At 36.3% G+C, this 16,933-nt stretch overlaps 1 protein-coding gene across 4 annotated transcripts in view; it reads left to right on the top strand.

Moving 5' to 3' along the window:
* Positions 1 to 16,546, top strand: part of LOC114250135 (visual system homeobox 2) — a 133,905-nt gene extending 117,359 nt beyond the window's left edge. For 3 of the 4 annotated variants that reach the window (XM_089734696.1, XM_089734699.1, XM_089734697.1), the window contains 3 exons: positions 11,474 to 11,595; positions 13,413 to 13,586; positions 14,217 to 16,546. In XM_089734696.1, coding sequence (XP_089590822.1) covers positions 11,474 to 11,595; positions 13,413 to 13,586; positions 14,217 to 14,339 — 419 coding nt within the window. In that variant the 3' untranslated portion in view covers positions 14,340 to 16,546. The remainder of the gene's footprint in view (positions 1 to 11,473; positions 11,596 to 13,412; positions 13,587 to 14,216) is intronic. The other variant, XM_089734698.1, reaches the window with a different exon arrangement.
* Positions 16,547 to 16,933: the final 387 nt, after the last annotated feature.

Below are 16,933 nucleotides of genomic sequence, written 5' to 3' on the forward strand. Positions count from 1 at the left end.
GCGGGTTTGATTTTTATACCGACAAGTTATACAAATTAAGTCTTATGTCTCGAGGCGAACAACTACGTTCACGTTGTGATGTCCATGGACCCTGATATCCGCTTAGCATTAGGTGCACTGTGAGCTCATTTCCTCATCTTGACTATTAGGATAATGATTAATAACTTTAATACGGTTGTTCATTACATTATCCTTTCATTTACACTCTACGACTTGGGAATATCGAAGAAAAGACCATTTGATATTTGTTTTTCGTATAACTGTACAACTTCTGAATTACCGCCTGTTTAACTGTTCTGTAATTTTATATTGTACGGTCTATATATCTATATATATACATATATAAATAAATTGCTTTTATGCTCGCTTAAACTCTAGAACGGTTGTACCGATTTGGCTAATTTTGGCCTTAAATTAATTGTTGAAGCCCAGAGAAGGTTTAAAAGGTAGATAAATTTGAAAATGCTCGGAATTAAATAAAAATGACAATTTTGTTTTTCCTTTGATGTGTCCCCCGTCGGACGGTTTTTTTTTGTTTGTTTTAAATTTATTTTATACAAAAGCTTAGGTCTTTTATTTATCGATTGAGGCACTACGAAGTCTGCCAAGTCAGCTAGTAATATAATAAATGGGACGAAAAACAAAAGTAATTGATACAAATATTTATGTAGATCCGTCAATAAAAGCGACTCATTTTGGTGACACCCATAGACGGAAAAAAAACTTGTTGTTTATTACGTAATGTTTACAATTATGAATAGCCATAACCAAGAAAACTGCTCCTCGAAATAAAAGTTTCCCAACGACTGGGGTATTGACGTATCATGAGCTCATACAGGTAGGCACCACAGTCCTGCCTATTTCTGTAGTGAAGCGTTACTCGTGGATTTGGTATTATGATGCCCACGGGCCCCGGAAAACGACCTTCAAGCGAATAAAAAATACAATAATACACTCGTAAGAAATCGTGTACTTTGAAGCTGAGATTTTTTAAATGCGCTGTAAGCATTACATTTTTCACTAATGAAACAATTTGAAAAGAGTCTACACATATTTTGACATACATAAACCTCTCATTTGAAATACGCTTTAGATTTTTTCTAAACATAACTAAAAATGCTCTCAAAAAAAAGTATTATATCCCTAATCATTGCGACAAAAAAGTCGTAACGCCCAATAAAGAGCTGCATGTTATTCCTTGAGACAAAATACAATGAATTCTCACAACAATGATTTTGTTCAAGAGTCGAGAGCAGTGACTGACGAGGCACAGTAGCAGACAGGCTCCCCTCCCCGACCACCGAGCCCTGGTGAGTCAAAAACACACACACGGTCACTAGCCGAGCGCACTAAACGACTCTAACTAAAATACAACTAAACTAGCCCAGTTCAGTAATTAGCTAACTCAACACTTGAACAAAATCGTTGCATGACCACCACCACTAACGAATAACAACTGATCTTAGTAATTTATCCGGTAGTAGATTATGCATATAAAAAAAAAGTCCCTCAAAAAGAGCGCTAGCGGAAGTGAAAATTATATGAATGTAACAGTTTTAAACAGAGTGAGGACCGACTGACCCGCCCAGACCAGACCCACTGAGTTTCTTGCCGGATCTTCTCAGTGGGTCGCGATCTGGTGGTAGATTCTGCGAGGCACTGCTCTTGCTAGGGCCAGTGTTAGCAACACCTCCGGTTTGAGCCCCGAGAACTCACCTACACGCTAGGGTAACGCTAATATAGATTCTCAAGGCTAGCAGCATAGGTAGGAAAAAAAAAGAGTAGCCGAGCTCAATAACGAACTATAACTGAAATACAATAAAACTAGCCAAGTACAGTAATTAGCTAATTCAACACAAATCGTTGCAAGAATCTTCGTAATAACACCAACCGATCTTAGTGGTTTATCTTAGTGGTAGATTCAGCGAAGCACTGCTCTTGCTAGGGCTAGTATTGGCGAATTCTCTCAGGTTGCGCCCTGGAACCTACCCGTCCGCGCGTAGCTGTAATAATAGCCTCTTAGGCTACCAGCGAATAGGTAGAAATATATAGTAAAATAAATATTTTCTTTGGCATCCGCGTTTCGTAGGCAAAATTAAAATATTACATTTGTATAAAAATTTTGTAAAAGTAATGTTAATTGTCGTCGTTAATAATGACGTACAAGGTTTTTTTTTATTGCCCTTGTAGGCAGACGAGCATACGGCTCACCTGATGGTGAGTGGTTACTGTCGCCCATGGACTTCAGCAATGCTAGGGGCAGAGCCAAGCCGCTGCCTACCGAAGCTGTGAATATTAATAGCTAAAAATCTTGAGTGACATGCAATGATGACAACTCTTGAAATATAAACAGCAATGTACCGCTAACTCAATGTGAACGGAAGGGATTATCCGTTTACTTATAGCATGAACAATTGTTGTTTTATTAAGGTCATATTTCGTAAACCTCCAGTATGAGCATGACAGTTGATAGTCGGTCACTAGATTCACTCAAATTCTAGGTATCAGTGAATTTGTCATATTAGATACCGCGCAATGGAAAAATGTTATACATTTACAAGGGGGTAGGAAACAGTGTAAACCCTTTTGTTTCGGAAACACAGCCCTGACTATTTCTGCCGCGAATTCGTCATGTATTCCGGTTTGATGAGTGGGACAATGGTCATACAAAACAATTGTGACTTCGACCTCATGTCACAACGTGGGTGGCCGTTCTCACGATATCTATGGACTTCAGTGGAAAATTGAAACCCGATAGGCCTTTCTTCGTATTTAATTATAAGTTATTTTACTGTCTAGCGTATTAGAAAAATATTGTGCCTTCATATAATTATTTAAACACAATTAATTAAGCAGTGATTAGAAATACTCGGCTCAATCAATCCCTTCTAATTACTAATTATATGAAGCTAGTCTTGTAAACTTATGAAGATTATTAATTCTCTTTAGATTCTGTAATACTACGACTTGTAATGTATATATAAAAAAAAACTACACATTTTAAATCGCCTTTCGCATTTAGTTTAATGATCTCACGCATCTACAGATCATAATACATTATGTTCAATCAAATTTCGTTTAATAAATGCTAAAAAGAAGCAAAATGACTTCTGTCATCAAAAGAAAAATGTTTGTTGAAAATCATAGTTTCACAATTTTAGCCTTTTGTGACAAAACCGAAAGTTTCTGACAAATCCTTTATCCGTCGCAACTCAATCTCGCTCAGGAAACAAAGAGACGTATAATTTTTAATCTCAACAATAGGAGATGTTCATTTTTCAACGAGGAAGGCTTCAGACGAGAGAGCACGCGTGCGAAATAAACTCATTTCGCGCTTGTTTTAAGAGTTTTTTTGGCTTGTGAGATGAAATATCGTATTGTTGGGCGAAAGAGAAACCGTTGACAGCTTATGAGAGCCCGCTTATATGTTTCAGTGAATACAGAAGATGATTTTTGTCTTGTATTTGTGACGGAGCGGGAATAGAGAAATAGTGATAAAAATATTTGAGCACCTTTTCATTTGTAAAATGTTATATCGAGCGGTAAAAGGTGGTTTAAGTGACATTTCGCTTAATGTGCGACATTTCTCTTTGTAATTAAAGGTGCATTTTATTTGGTATTAGCATCAACAGTCCGATGTTTTTAATTGAACTTTAATTCTTTACTGGTGTGTGTGGTGGTGGGACCTCTTGTGAGTCCGCACGGGGTAGGTAACACCACCCTATCTATTTCTGCAGTGAGACAGTAAAGCGTTTCGGTTTGAAGGGTGGGGCAGCCGTTGTAACTATACTTGAGACCTTAGAACGTAAATCTCAAGTGGCGCATTTACGTTAAAGATGTCTATGGGCTCCAGTAACCACTTAACATCAGGTGGGCTGTGAGCTCGTCCACCCGTTTAAGCTATATAAAAAAAAAAAAAATTTTACTCCATTCAAATACCTGATTTTTATTTATATTTTTCCAAAGTTTAAACTTTAATCTCTTATAATGTTGTAAAAATATCCCATAAATGAAAATAGCCTTTCACCTCTCAATATCATGTAGTCTCTTATAGTGAAGATAAAGATATCAACTTACTTTTGCTATCCTAAAAAAATTGTGCACATTGAATTTATACTTAAATATTTTTAAGCTTTCGATCCAGTACATAGTAATAGTAATATATGATGACTAATATTAAAGTACAGATAACAGTAACAGGTATTTACTATTCCTTATGTGATTAGATTTATTTATTTTCATATATATTTACATACTAGCTTAATACTAGATAGATCTCGGGCTTGTCTTTGCTTCTACATCAAAATAAATTGTTCTTTGATACTTAAAACTTGTTTGCGTAGCTGTAGAATCTTATATGTTCTATTTCTGGTTGATTACTCGAAAGAAACTTATTTCTATGTATGTATTACGTTTTGATTTTATCTTGTCTACAAGCAAAGGATCAAATGATGTCAGTTAATATTATTAATTTTCTTTTAATCAAATTAACTTTATTAATATAAGACTGATTAAATGCTGTTAGTGTTACCAGTAATCAAAATGAAATTCAATTCAAATCGTAGCCATCCGTAGCACTACTACGAGACGTCTACGAGGAATTATGTAAATGTGAACACAAACAAACGAAAGAAAAGAACTATGCAAAATCAAAAGATTAATAAACCATTCCTTTTACTATGGAATTTCAATACCTAAATGAATGAGCATAAGCACGAGTTTGCCATAATCACATCGCGTACATGCATCTCATAAATAAAACAAAACATTACGCCGTAGACACATGAATTAATAAAGCCTAACTCCCTTAAAGGCTGCGTTTGTGGGGTGGAGGGGGAACTCTCCCAGGCGGTGGTGGGGGGTGAGGGGCGGCCGGCAAGATGGCGGCTGCATTGTCTAAGCCTTGATTAAGGCAGATTTAAGGGCTACCACACCACGCTTACATATTAATTATGTACTTAAGTTAACTGTACTTAGGAGTGCGATTTTTATTTCTTGTTTTCGGTTTAGCTTATGTATTTTACATATTTTATAATTCACACAAAGCTTACATTCGATTTTTAAATGATTTCGATGAATTTGTTTCGTTTTTATTTTCAATATTAAATGTTCGTTATTTTATTTACTTACATTAGTTTAATTATTATCATCAAATATATATAGTTAAATATTATAAAATTTAGGTATATATGGTAACAGTGTGTGTCCAGTCAAAATTTACCGAGCAAATTAATCTAGAGTTCGTGATAGTGAAATGAATGAATTAAGCCCACAGATAATTATTAATTATGGATGTTAATTTAATGACAATAAGGAAGTATGCGTATGTCATAAAGCTATTTCGAGTTTTCTGAGTTATATGTATTCGTTAACCGACTTTATAAGGGATAACTCACCAAAAGAATGTGTAAAATAGTTATCGATTTTTGAAGTAATCTATTTACGCATGATTTTTTTTAATAACAAAATATATACATAAAGAATAACGGAATGCATAACGAGAAAGATAATTTTCAGCCGTCATTAAATTAGTATTTTTTTTCGCTCAACAAAAGATCAATTAAACGAACCAATGAAGAGCTTCATTAGGGGGGTCGTTAATTACATTTCAATAATTCAATTTTATAGTTTTTTAAATGTAGAGTTTAATGTTCCATTCGAAACTAAGCAGCGAACGATACAAACAGACACAACACGGCGATTATTTGAAATAATATCGGCAAATGGATTCTAATGTCACACAAGAGTGACTGACAAAATTATCTGCCTATTAACCACTCGCTTTGTGCTACTCGCTTTCATCTCGCTGCTAAATGACACGAGGCATCCTCAGAAACCATTAGCAAAAGTGAAAAATACGATTTTAAAAAGAGATCGTCGCTCACGTGCGATTCATGTTGTAATTTGCACTCTAAAACCATTAGTAATGATTTTTGACGTTTAGAAAATAATGACAGACGTCATTCGAAGTTTATCCGTTTACCTAATGACGTAAGTAGCTCTTTGCTCGTTGGCCGATTGCAGGAACAAAAAAAAAAACGCAATTTGTTTCAAGTAATGCAGATTTTTCCTTTGAGTTTCGTTGTGAGAGGCTCAGTTAGTTGCAATTTCGTTCAGAACTGTCATTTAGTGCTTCATAGACTTATTTATGAAACTAAAAGACGCTTTGCTATTTTGTCTATTAAAGAAGGGCTTAATTGTTAATTTTAATAGATAGGTGCCACGCAACTAGACCAAATTTCGTTAAAGAAACTTATTGCGTATATGTCGTTTTGAGATTAATCTCAAATATTAAATCCATGAAGTTTATTTAATAATTCTCAAAAACGATTGAAACAACAAATTACCTATTCCAAATGCCTTAAACTATATGAATAAATGAAACCACAAGATCGAACTGTATTTCAATTCGACTAGTTATATAAGTCGAATCACGAATAATCGAGACTGTGTAATTTGGTAGTGAATAATATAATAAATCTACTTATACCTGAACAAGCAAACGATACCCGAAATATTACCAAAACTACAATTCGATCTTTAATCAACGACTAGCGGCCCGCTCCGGCTCCGCTCGGGTCTCTAACAAAAATTTCAACGATATTGGACGTTGTTTTATTTTTTTAAATAAAAGAACACTCATTGCGGCATAACTATAATAGTTAGACATATGCTGTCCGCGACATTTTTTGTAAATAATAACGTGTTCTACAAAGTCGTGGTACATTATTTTATTCTATCGTCAATAGTTTTCGCAGGGCACGCTACGTAAAGAATATTTTAGGTAATTTTTGACACCTTGGGTTACATTATAGGAGTTTTAGTAAGGATCCCTAATTTTTTTCAAAAAAGATTTTAGCCTATGTCACTCGGGAATAGTGCAGCTTCCAAACAGTGACAGAATTTTTCAAATCGGTTCAGCAGCTTTGGAGCCTATTCAATACAACCAAACAAACAAATCTTTCCTCTTTATAATATTAGTCAAAGTCAACGATTACCTTAGAAAATAACGTTACCGCTGGCCATGAATTGGTAATCTCTGCCCACTGAGTTTCTCGCCGGATCTTCTCAGTGAGTCGCATTTCCGATCCGGTGGTAGAATCTGCGACGCACTGCTCTTGCTAGGGTCAGTGTTAGCAACACTCCGGTTTGAGCCCCGTGAGCTCACCTACAAACGTTAGGGTGAAGCTGAAATAGCCTCTCAAGGCTATCAGCATAGGTAGGATAAAAGAAAAAGGTAATCTCATCCCTCATCTTTGCATTGCGAGCGGAGTTGCTACTCTACACAGAGGCCCGGTTAAGTATAAACACCAAAACAATGCAAACCCCAATTATTCACGTGAAACTATCCGTTCTAACTGGTCATTAGGAGACGGGCCCCGCAGTTTGATTTGTTCGCTCGTACATTAGCGGTGCTGCGCTCAGAAACTTCGGTCGTTAGCGCCTCCATAACACGATACACGCTTGCGAATGTTCATTTGCGAGTAATTAAATGAGGATTATTGTTATATTTTTGGTGCGATTGGATTTCGTTCATTGCGTATGGAAACAGTAGTGCAAGGTAGATATGGGGAAGAGGTAGACCGAAGAAGATATGGAGATATGTGTGAATGACGCTCACCACTGGCTAGTTTCGATTCTCCGACTGAATGTCTTTGTGAAAGATAATGGAGATACACTTGTTTTTGTCACGCATGTGCTTGTTATACTTGCGAGAAAATCCCCGCTTGTTTCCCCGCTTATTTGTGAGCATATAACAAACAAGAAAAATAATATAATATAAATGGTAATAAAATTAATAATCAAGCCTTCGTCCTTTTCGATATATTAGTAAACTCTATACCAATAATTTAGGAGTTTTCAAAACACAACATAATTTAGATGCCTCAACCCTGACGACTACAAAATTGTATCGCTAAAGAGCAGTAGCATAAAAGATTTTCCTCCCGCGTCATTTTTCTGTCAAAGATTTCACGATAACACGCAAACCTTAAAGAAATCCCAACACAAACCGTTTTTTATTTATTTATTTTTATTGCTTAGATGGGTGGACGAGCTCACAGCTCACCTGGTGTTAAGTGGTTACTGGAGCCCATAGACATCTACAACGTAGAAGCGCCACTCACCTTGAGATACAAGCTCTAAAGTCTCAGTATAGTTACAACGGCTGCCCCACCCTTCAAACCGAAACGCATTACTGCTTCACGGCAGAAATAGGCGGGGCGGTGGTACCTACCCGCGCAGACTCACAAGTGGTCCACCAGTAATTACGCAAATTATAATTTTGCGGGTTTGATTTTTATTACACGATATTATTCCTTCACCGTGGAAGTCAATCTTGAACATTTGTTGAGTACGTATTTCATTAGAAAAATTGGTACCCGCCTGCGGGATTCGAACTCCGTTACATCGCTTCAATACGAATGCACCGGACGTCTTATCCTTTAGGCCACGACTACTTCTAAGCTCTTCTAAACTCGACTAATAAACGCTCGTCCCTATAAAGCTCAATCTAATTTACCAGTCTCGAATCTTCTGATAACAACATCATACATCACTGCTTCTTCGTTATATACAAAACTTCTCGATTACACATTCGGAGCGTACGACGTTGATGTCATAAAGATCTCGTAAAGTTACTACAAGTGGATATTAAAATGCGCCTTACGACTCAAACATACGGACGTTTTAAAGATGGTTAGGTTTTCGAATTTTCCAACATGTGCCCTTTTTTTGTTCCACTGGGAGTTAAACAGTCCTACCACCAGTAAAAAATACAATTTAAACCACTCTTTTGCAAATCACTAAATGTATCTATATATCTATCAGAATCACGTGAACTATAACGACATACCTAAGTCAGAGATATTCATAACGGTAAGCTTTTGTGTCTGTTGTTCGAATTGTACGAATAGTTATGCATTTTTCTTCTTCCTTTTATTCATCCAGTATATTAGATGACCAACCGTTAAAAGTATTGCACGTTCGGGCGATAAATTTACAGTTGAGATAAACGCATGTATGCTCAGAATGTTTTTTTATGTGTTATTTATCCACAGCCATTTGGCACTGAATCTTCTGAAATAATTTTGAAACTGAGTCTTCTTCTGAAATAATTTTATAATAAATTTCATAAAAAATAACTTTATAAAAAAGGAATCATTGTATAAATGGCCAGAAATGCGATACTTCATTCAACTATTTTGTGGATTCAAATATCAATTTTAATTCAAGATAGTATTTTCAACACTAAATTGATTCGTCAAACGGTCACAGTAAGCTCATAAATTTTATTTTATTGCATGGACGGATAAATGAAATAACAGTTGTTACCGGAGTCCATATACATTACAACATGTCATGTATGACGCCATTTACCTCGACACATACAATCTATGTCTCAATCATATACATATAGCTGTTATGTAACTGCAACATCCTACAAACCGAAACATATTACTCTTTTGCGGTAGAAATAGGGAAAGTTGTATGTACCCGCGCAGGTACCCGATTTTTTATTGCACGACTAACGGCCTGCTCCGGCTCCGCTCGAGTCTTTCACAAAAATTTCAACGATATTTGACGTTGTAGTATTTTCTTAAATAAAAGAACCGTTATTGCGGCATCACTATAATAGTTAGAAATATTATTATGCTGGTCGCGACACTTTTTGTAAACAATAATGTGTTCTACAAAGTCGTAGTACATTATTTTATTCTATTATGAATAGTTTTCGCAGGGCACGTGACGTATATATTTTTGATAATTTTTTTACACCTTGAGTTACATTATTGGAGTTTTAGTAAAGATCCCTATATTTTTTTCAAAAAAGATTATAGCCTATCACTCGGGAATAGTGTAGCTTCCAAACGGTGAAAGAATTTTTCAAATCGGTTCAGTGTTTTCGGAGCCTATTCAATACAAACAAACAAACAAATCTTTCCTCTTTATAATATTAGTATAGATATTATTACTTCACTACGAAGTCATGCGCTCACTCACTAAGTACGTATTTCATTTGAATAATTGGTATCTGTGGGATTTCACTGACCATAAATCATAATCCAGCGGATTAAGATCGGAACTAGACGACGGCCAGTCTTCAGCTCTGATGAAGTCCGAAACGTTCGTTTCCAACCAAGACTGCGTAGACCGAGCTTTATGTCCTGGCGCCGAGTCTTGCTGGAAGGACCATTCTTGATTATTGAACATGGTGTTGTTAAGGGGCTTCACTACCTTCTCAAGAATGGTATCTTGATACACTTGTGCTGATGTTTTGATACGTTTTTCAAAAAAGTATGGCTCAGTCACTCCTTCATAGCTAATACCCCACCAAACCATCACTGAAGTCGGATAGTGCCCACGTTGCACTCTGTCGACTAATTGGGAAGCTTCCTTAGAGCTTTGAACATTAATACGGTCATTTTGTTTGTTAAAATGTTGCTCAATTGTAAAAATTTTCTCATCCGTAAACAAAATTTTTCTCAGACCTCACTTTGCATACCGCTTCAGTAGTTGTTTCGATTTTACCACCCTTTTCTCTTTTAAATTATCAGTTAAGAAATGACCAGTACATCTCGTACAGGCTGCAAGTCCCAAGTCATCTTTTAAAATAAGCGACATGGTTCTAGGTGCTATCTTCATCTCCCGAGATAAAATCTTTTGCTTTCGGACAGGATTTATTCGAATTCTTTCCCTTACTGCTTTGACCACCTTTTTCGTACGAACACTACGTGGACGGTCATATCTTTTTCTGTCACAAACAGAGGAGGTCTCATTGCACCTATTAATAGCCCGGTACACAAACATTTTACTAATACCAAGCGTATGGAGAGTTTTAAAAATTGCATTTGGCTCCGTACCTACTTTGTCTAATGCAATCACAGCGATTCGGTTCTCTTTATCACCCCACTCCATTTTAATATCGCAAAATATTGTACAATGTATTGGCGCCAAAATGAGAAAACTCAATGAGCAATCATATAAAAATGACAGATTCCAAATTCAAATGTAATATTTTGTTTATTTTTTATTGTAACAGTATTTATGGCCAGACTAAGTAGTTACATTGTTACATTGGGATAACGCTAAATTTTACCGGCAACTTCATTTGCCTATAAGGTGAAAATATTTTAAAATATAATAATAGAATGTTAAGAAGCTATTTAAGGTACCAAATCACGCTTTTTAAGCGACTTCAAAAGACGAGGTTATCAATTCGACCACAATTTTTTCATCAATGTATGTACATACCCTTCCTCAACAAATGGGCTATCTAATACTGGAAGAATTTTTCAAATCAGACCTGTAGTTCTTGAGATTAGCGCGTTCAACCAAACAAACAAACTCTTCAGCTTTATAATATTAGTATAGATGATCTATTACGTCAACTCTACCTAGCGAGCAACAACCAAGCTCTTTAAGTGGAGTTTGAAAAGTTTTTTTTATGAATTTAAAGTGTTTTATTATTCAGGAATGCACCGAAAATCGATAGAGGCAGCTCGTCACCTCAAGGAATCAGGGTCGGAACGGGAGGGATCTGAACCGGAAGCGGACAGGGCCACGTCTACTTCTCCACATCCTCACGAAAATCAGGTCAGTGCTCGTCTTCATATGCTTCAATCACAAAATTAGGTACCACCACCCTGCCTATTTCTGCCGTGAAGCAGCAATGCGTTTCGATTTGAAGGGCGGGGCAGCCGTTGTGACTATACTGAGACCTTAGAACTGATATCTCAAAGTGGGTGGCGCATTTACGTCGTAGATGTCTATGGGCTCCAGTAACCACTGAACACCAGGTGGGCTGTGAGCTCGTCCACCCATCTAAGCAATAAAAAAAGTATAAATTGGTATAAACAAAAATTGCATTATTCTTTTTTATGATTAAAATAGCAAAACTATCATTATATTTTCAATGTTTATATAGCACATTGCCAAACACGCTGGAGGAAATGTCCAACTTTTCTCCCGCGGTGCACATACTATTTTTTCTCCTACCAGGCCGAAAGTTCGTGAAGTACCGAGCCGGGGTCCCGGGGCTAAGCCCTGGCCGGGGGTAGGGAGGGCGGATGTTACTATAGGTGGTTAAATTGGGTAAATGCCTTGGCACATGGACGACATTACATGCCACGAGGGATAAGGACCAAACTAACTAAATTAATCATACTTTTGTAATATAATTTCGGGTTTGTACATATTTTCATTTAATGATTTCGAACGTTTCAACAAGTTTTTGTTTCCGCGGTCACGGAGGATTGGAATTAATATTCTCATGAAACCAGCATATTCTAGTTTTAATTGCGATAGTTTTTGTAGGAATGTCTTTCCAAGAATTTACATTGAAATGCTAAAATTGTTATTCCAGTTCCAATTGTTAGTCTGAATTGCATTCCAGAATGAGTTCCACCTACGGTGATATTGTTTGTAGAAGCTTTTGATAGTACTTTTATTGGAAATAATCTTACACGGCTTACAAAACTTGTGCAGTACATTTGGACCGGCGATCTACCTTTTTTTAGTGGTTACTGGAGCCCAGAGACATCTATAACTTAGATGCGCCATGATAGATGAGATATAAGTTCTAAGGTCTCAAGTATAGTTACAATGGCTGTCCCGCCCTTCAAACCGAAACGCATTACTGCTTCACGGCAGCAATAGGCGGGGTGTTGGTACCTACCCGTAGAGACTCACAAGAGATCCTACCATCAGTAATCTACTAATCTAATTGTTTGTAACGGCGTATCTATGTATATATATTACAGCAAAATTAACGCATAGACTTTAAGTACTTTTCTCTGTGTGTTTGGTCCAGCTTACGGGTAACCGGCCAACGGGTACTAAGAAAATACCGAAGCTCGGAAGTCTAGGGGATCGATTGTTGCTGGCGGTTGCATAAACTGGGCTGGGAGTTAGCCCAACCAGAGGCGGATTATCCGTAAGGCAAACTAGGCACGTGCCTAGAGGCGCGTAGTACCAGGGGGCGCGCTATCTCAGATTTTTTTAATAAATAAATAAAATAACATATCGACGAATAAGAACTAAATGCTGATCTATAATCTAAATCTTCTGTCGCCCCTCGTGATTTCACAGTTATAACGTCATATTTCATTCGCGCATTAGCTTAAGTAATACCTACTCTTGGTCTACTAAAGTGTTTGATGATACAACGTCATCGTAATTGCAAAAACAACTAGTTAAAATTTATAGTATTATAATGGTCATTTATGGCCGGTATAGGGACGCCGATAAAGTGATTGCCTAGGGCGCTCTCGACCTTTAATCCGCCACTGAGCCCACCTACCTGTTCAAAGCCACGCGTGCGGTCATAGTTCTGCGCTTAAAGAAGATCAGTCACCTCCTCTATTCGATTATTTTCGTTATTGAATGTAGCTATGATATTTTTGTATTACCAGGCGCAGAGCTCTCCAGCGAGCAGTACTACTGCATCGTCGTCGGCTAGGGGACGAGCGTCGCCGGACCCAGCGCGCGACGACCCCGACGCCTTCCGCAACAATAGCATCGCCTGTCTGCGGGCCAAGGCGCAAGAGCACCAGGCTAGAATACTCTCCAATAACTTACTTATGCAGGTACGTCCTTCGTCTTTTTGTTAGGTGAGCTACAGATTCGGAAATCTAACGTGAAACGTGCCTTAGTGACAGCAATGAGTCTCGTAGAAGCTAGAAAACATCACAGTACTAAGTAGAAAGATGTTTAAAGCCAGAGCTTTGCAGTAAAATACAGGAAATACGATGGCGTAGTGTGTTTAGTACCCCGGTAAAGATGGGATCCCTTTTTACAAGTACTTATTAAGAAATCTCGTGGACGAATCCCCATGCGCTGGACAGATCAGGTGAAAGACCTTACTGAAACCCCACTTAACGAGTGTGTGCGCCAGGCCTCGGTTCGCAAACTATGGAAAACATCTGTCAAGGCTTTAATAAGCAAGAATTCCACTTGAGCACGACTGCTCTGCCAAGAGCAACCGATTATGATGATGATACAGTAGGACAGTCACGATTCCAATACTTACTGTAATACTTCGAAATTAAGTCTCTTTGACATTTACGTTATAAAAGTATTTTACTGCTATTGACGGCAGAAGAAATAATAATATAGAGTGCCTTCTCGGACTCGCAGAAATTAAGATAAAATTACCTACACATAAATAAAGTCTCTAATGAAAAATAATCTAATGTTTTCCATTCTACTAATTCCAGGTCCGTGGCCTAACTCGCACTCCGATCAGCACTCCTAATGCGGAAGACGACGGTCCCGGAGACATAGACGTGGGCACGGAGCAACCACTGGATACCACAACCCATCCCGCGCATTTGTATTGACATTGGTATTGACAGACCTATTGACAGCTCAACGTAATGACATATTGACGGGCTGGTTTGACATAACCAAAGATGTCGGCGACGGAGTCCAGATTGACGCGGATCAAAAGAGCGCTTTTGATTTTTATTTTATTATAATAATAAACGTTATTTTTAGTATGTACGAAACTTTATTTGTTCAAAATCGTTGATAGAATTCGTAACAAAGTTAACAATAAATACTCCACTAATAGAGCTGTCTACATAAACAAAATGAAATCCTTATCTACTGCTTATCGAGTCGAGTCTGCACAATGTTATGCAAAAAAATATAACTGCATATTCAATTATACACAACTATGCGAGTGCACAATGAAATGCATTCGCGTTCTATGCGAGATTTTTTGTTGCGAAAATTCTACCATCGATTCTTCTAAGAGCTTTAGCACATACCTACTATAAATAACGTAAGTTTATTATAAATATCAGCACGCGATAAAATGTTCATGTTCTCTGTCTTTGGTTATATTATTGTATAAACTGCAATTCACTCCACTGTAACAACTAACAGTCCGCATGACCAGCGCCTTTCAAACTTCGGATTCAACTCAAGTGTAATTATGTAAATTATTGTTACGCGTATTTAAATGAATCCTCTTCGTGCAATACATTTAGTTAAGTATTTATCTGCAGTAGGATTGAGATAGGATTGTATAAAGTTTCCAGTTCTTAGATTATTTGGCGAGTCGACGTGGGAACGATTCGGAGTCTAAAGCATGATTTAAATGACAGTTAATAAGTTTGACAGATGTCTTAATGTGTCATGACAATACCACAGATCCAGAAAACGGGCGATTCAAACATTTATTTTGTTTAAGAATCGTTTAGCATTTATTTTATTTTTTATGGCTCTTTTTTACCACGAATGTATTGAAATTCCACTTCACACCTTTACTTGCGTGAACATAAAAGATTTATGGTACACATTTTATTATTTCTTCTTGTCTCGTTCTGTCGACTCGTACCAAAAATTAATTGTATAAATTAAGAAAACTAGTTCAATATTTTGTGCCCTGTTGTAGTTTTAAAGCGAAAGACTATGTAAATTGTTTAAGATGTAACACTGTGTTTCCACAGTCTAGTTTGGCTGGACATGACGGCTGATGTATATAAATGCATTATACATTCAGTACCGTGGTTACCAACATAAGAAATCGACTGTGAAAATACGGTGTTAATGTTGGTGGTACTAAATAGTTTGTAAGTGTGCCGTTTTAATGTTTGTGATGCTGACTACAGAGTAACCAATGCTTGTGTTACTTTTTTTCTGATCAAAATAAAAGCTATAACCTATATACCTACTTTTTATAGCTACAATTTCAGTTGTAAAACCTCCTTGTAAGTGCTTTTGACAAATTAGGACATATAAAAGTGAGAACCTTTCTAAGCAGTCAGCATCACAAATTGGTGAAACTCAAACAAATGGCAAGCAAATCTTCTCGTATCGAACGAAATCACACATCGAAAACATTCCAAGAAAAGACTTTACCTTAAAAATTATAAAAGAATTTTCTATAAGTTTCATGTCACCTTTCTTTAAAATAAAAATATGTTGAAATTAAAGAGATACAACAGATCTAACGGATGTTACAGGAACTAAGGTTGCATGAAACTAGATATCGTAGTCAGCGATAAATTAAAAAAAAAAGAGACATCCTCAACGAAAATTTCACGGTATTTTTTAATTTTAATTTAAGCAAAATGGCAGTCTTTTTCATTGTTTTGATTGTTATGTTTCACGTATTTTGGCTAATCTAATGTTAGCGTTCTCTTGCTACAATAACGTTTATAATAAATCACATTTATCTCTGTGACTATTCTATTTTATAGACATTGTTATTTTGGTTTATCGCATCACGTATTTCTGTAACTCTATAGTAGATTAACCGATTAAAATAAAATGCTTTAAAAAAATATTTTTTTAAATAGCACTTCACGCTATTTATCTTTAACGATCGCGTGATATTTGAATTTGTTTGATTAAACCTTATTTTGTATATTTCCGATAGCGAAACAATGAACGTAGATACTTTAATGATAATACTATATGTACTTACACGATTACGTCATAGAAATGTAATATATTTATTAAATTAAACAAGTATAAGTAACGTTCATCGTTATACTTAAGAATTATTTCGATGAAATAAATATGTATAAAATACAAATTATGCAGTTTTAATTGTCATTTCGAAGTACACTTTATTAAGCTAACTAGAGGTCCCGCAGTAGTCGAAATTCGACTATAATTAATTGGAATTGTAAGTTATGATTGTATTTTATACTTCTATAATTACAAATTTCGCCAAGACTACACTATAAAAAATATTAACAAAGACAAACAATATTTAATCTCAATTTGACAACAGACGTCAAGAACAAAAGTTTGACAATAAATAGTATGCATGCGTGTGTGCGTCAAATACGTGGTATATAGTGTGTGTAATGTTTTCTTTATTGAGATAATGTATCTTTTATGCATTATTTAAAAAAAATATTAGCATAATGCACTTCTTCTCTATATTCTCTATAAGTGTGGATCATAGTCCTCCATT

The sequence above is a fragment of the Bombyx mandarina genome, chromosome 18 (genome assembly GCF_030267445.1).
Source record: "Bombyx mandarina strain Sakado chromosome 18, ASM3026744v2".
Taxonomy (NCBI): domain Eukaryota; kingdom Metazoa; phylum Arthropoda; class Insecta; order Lepidoptera; family Bombycidae; genus Bombyx; species Bombyx mandarina.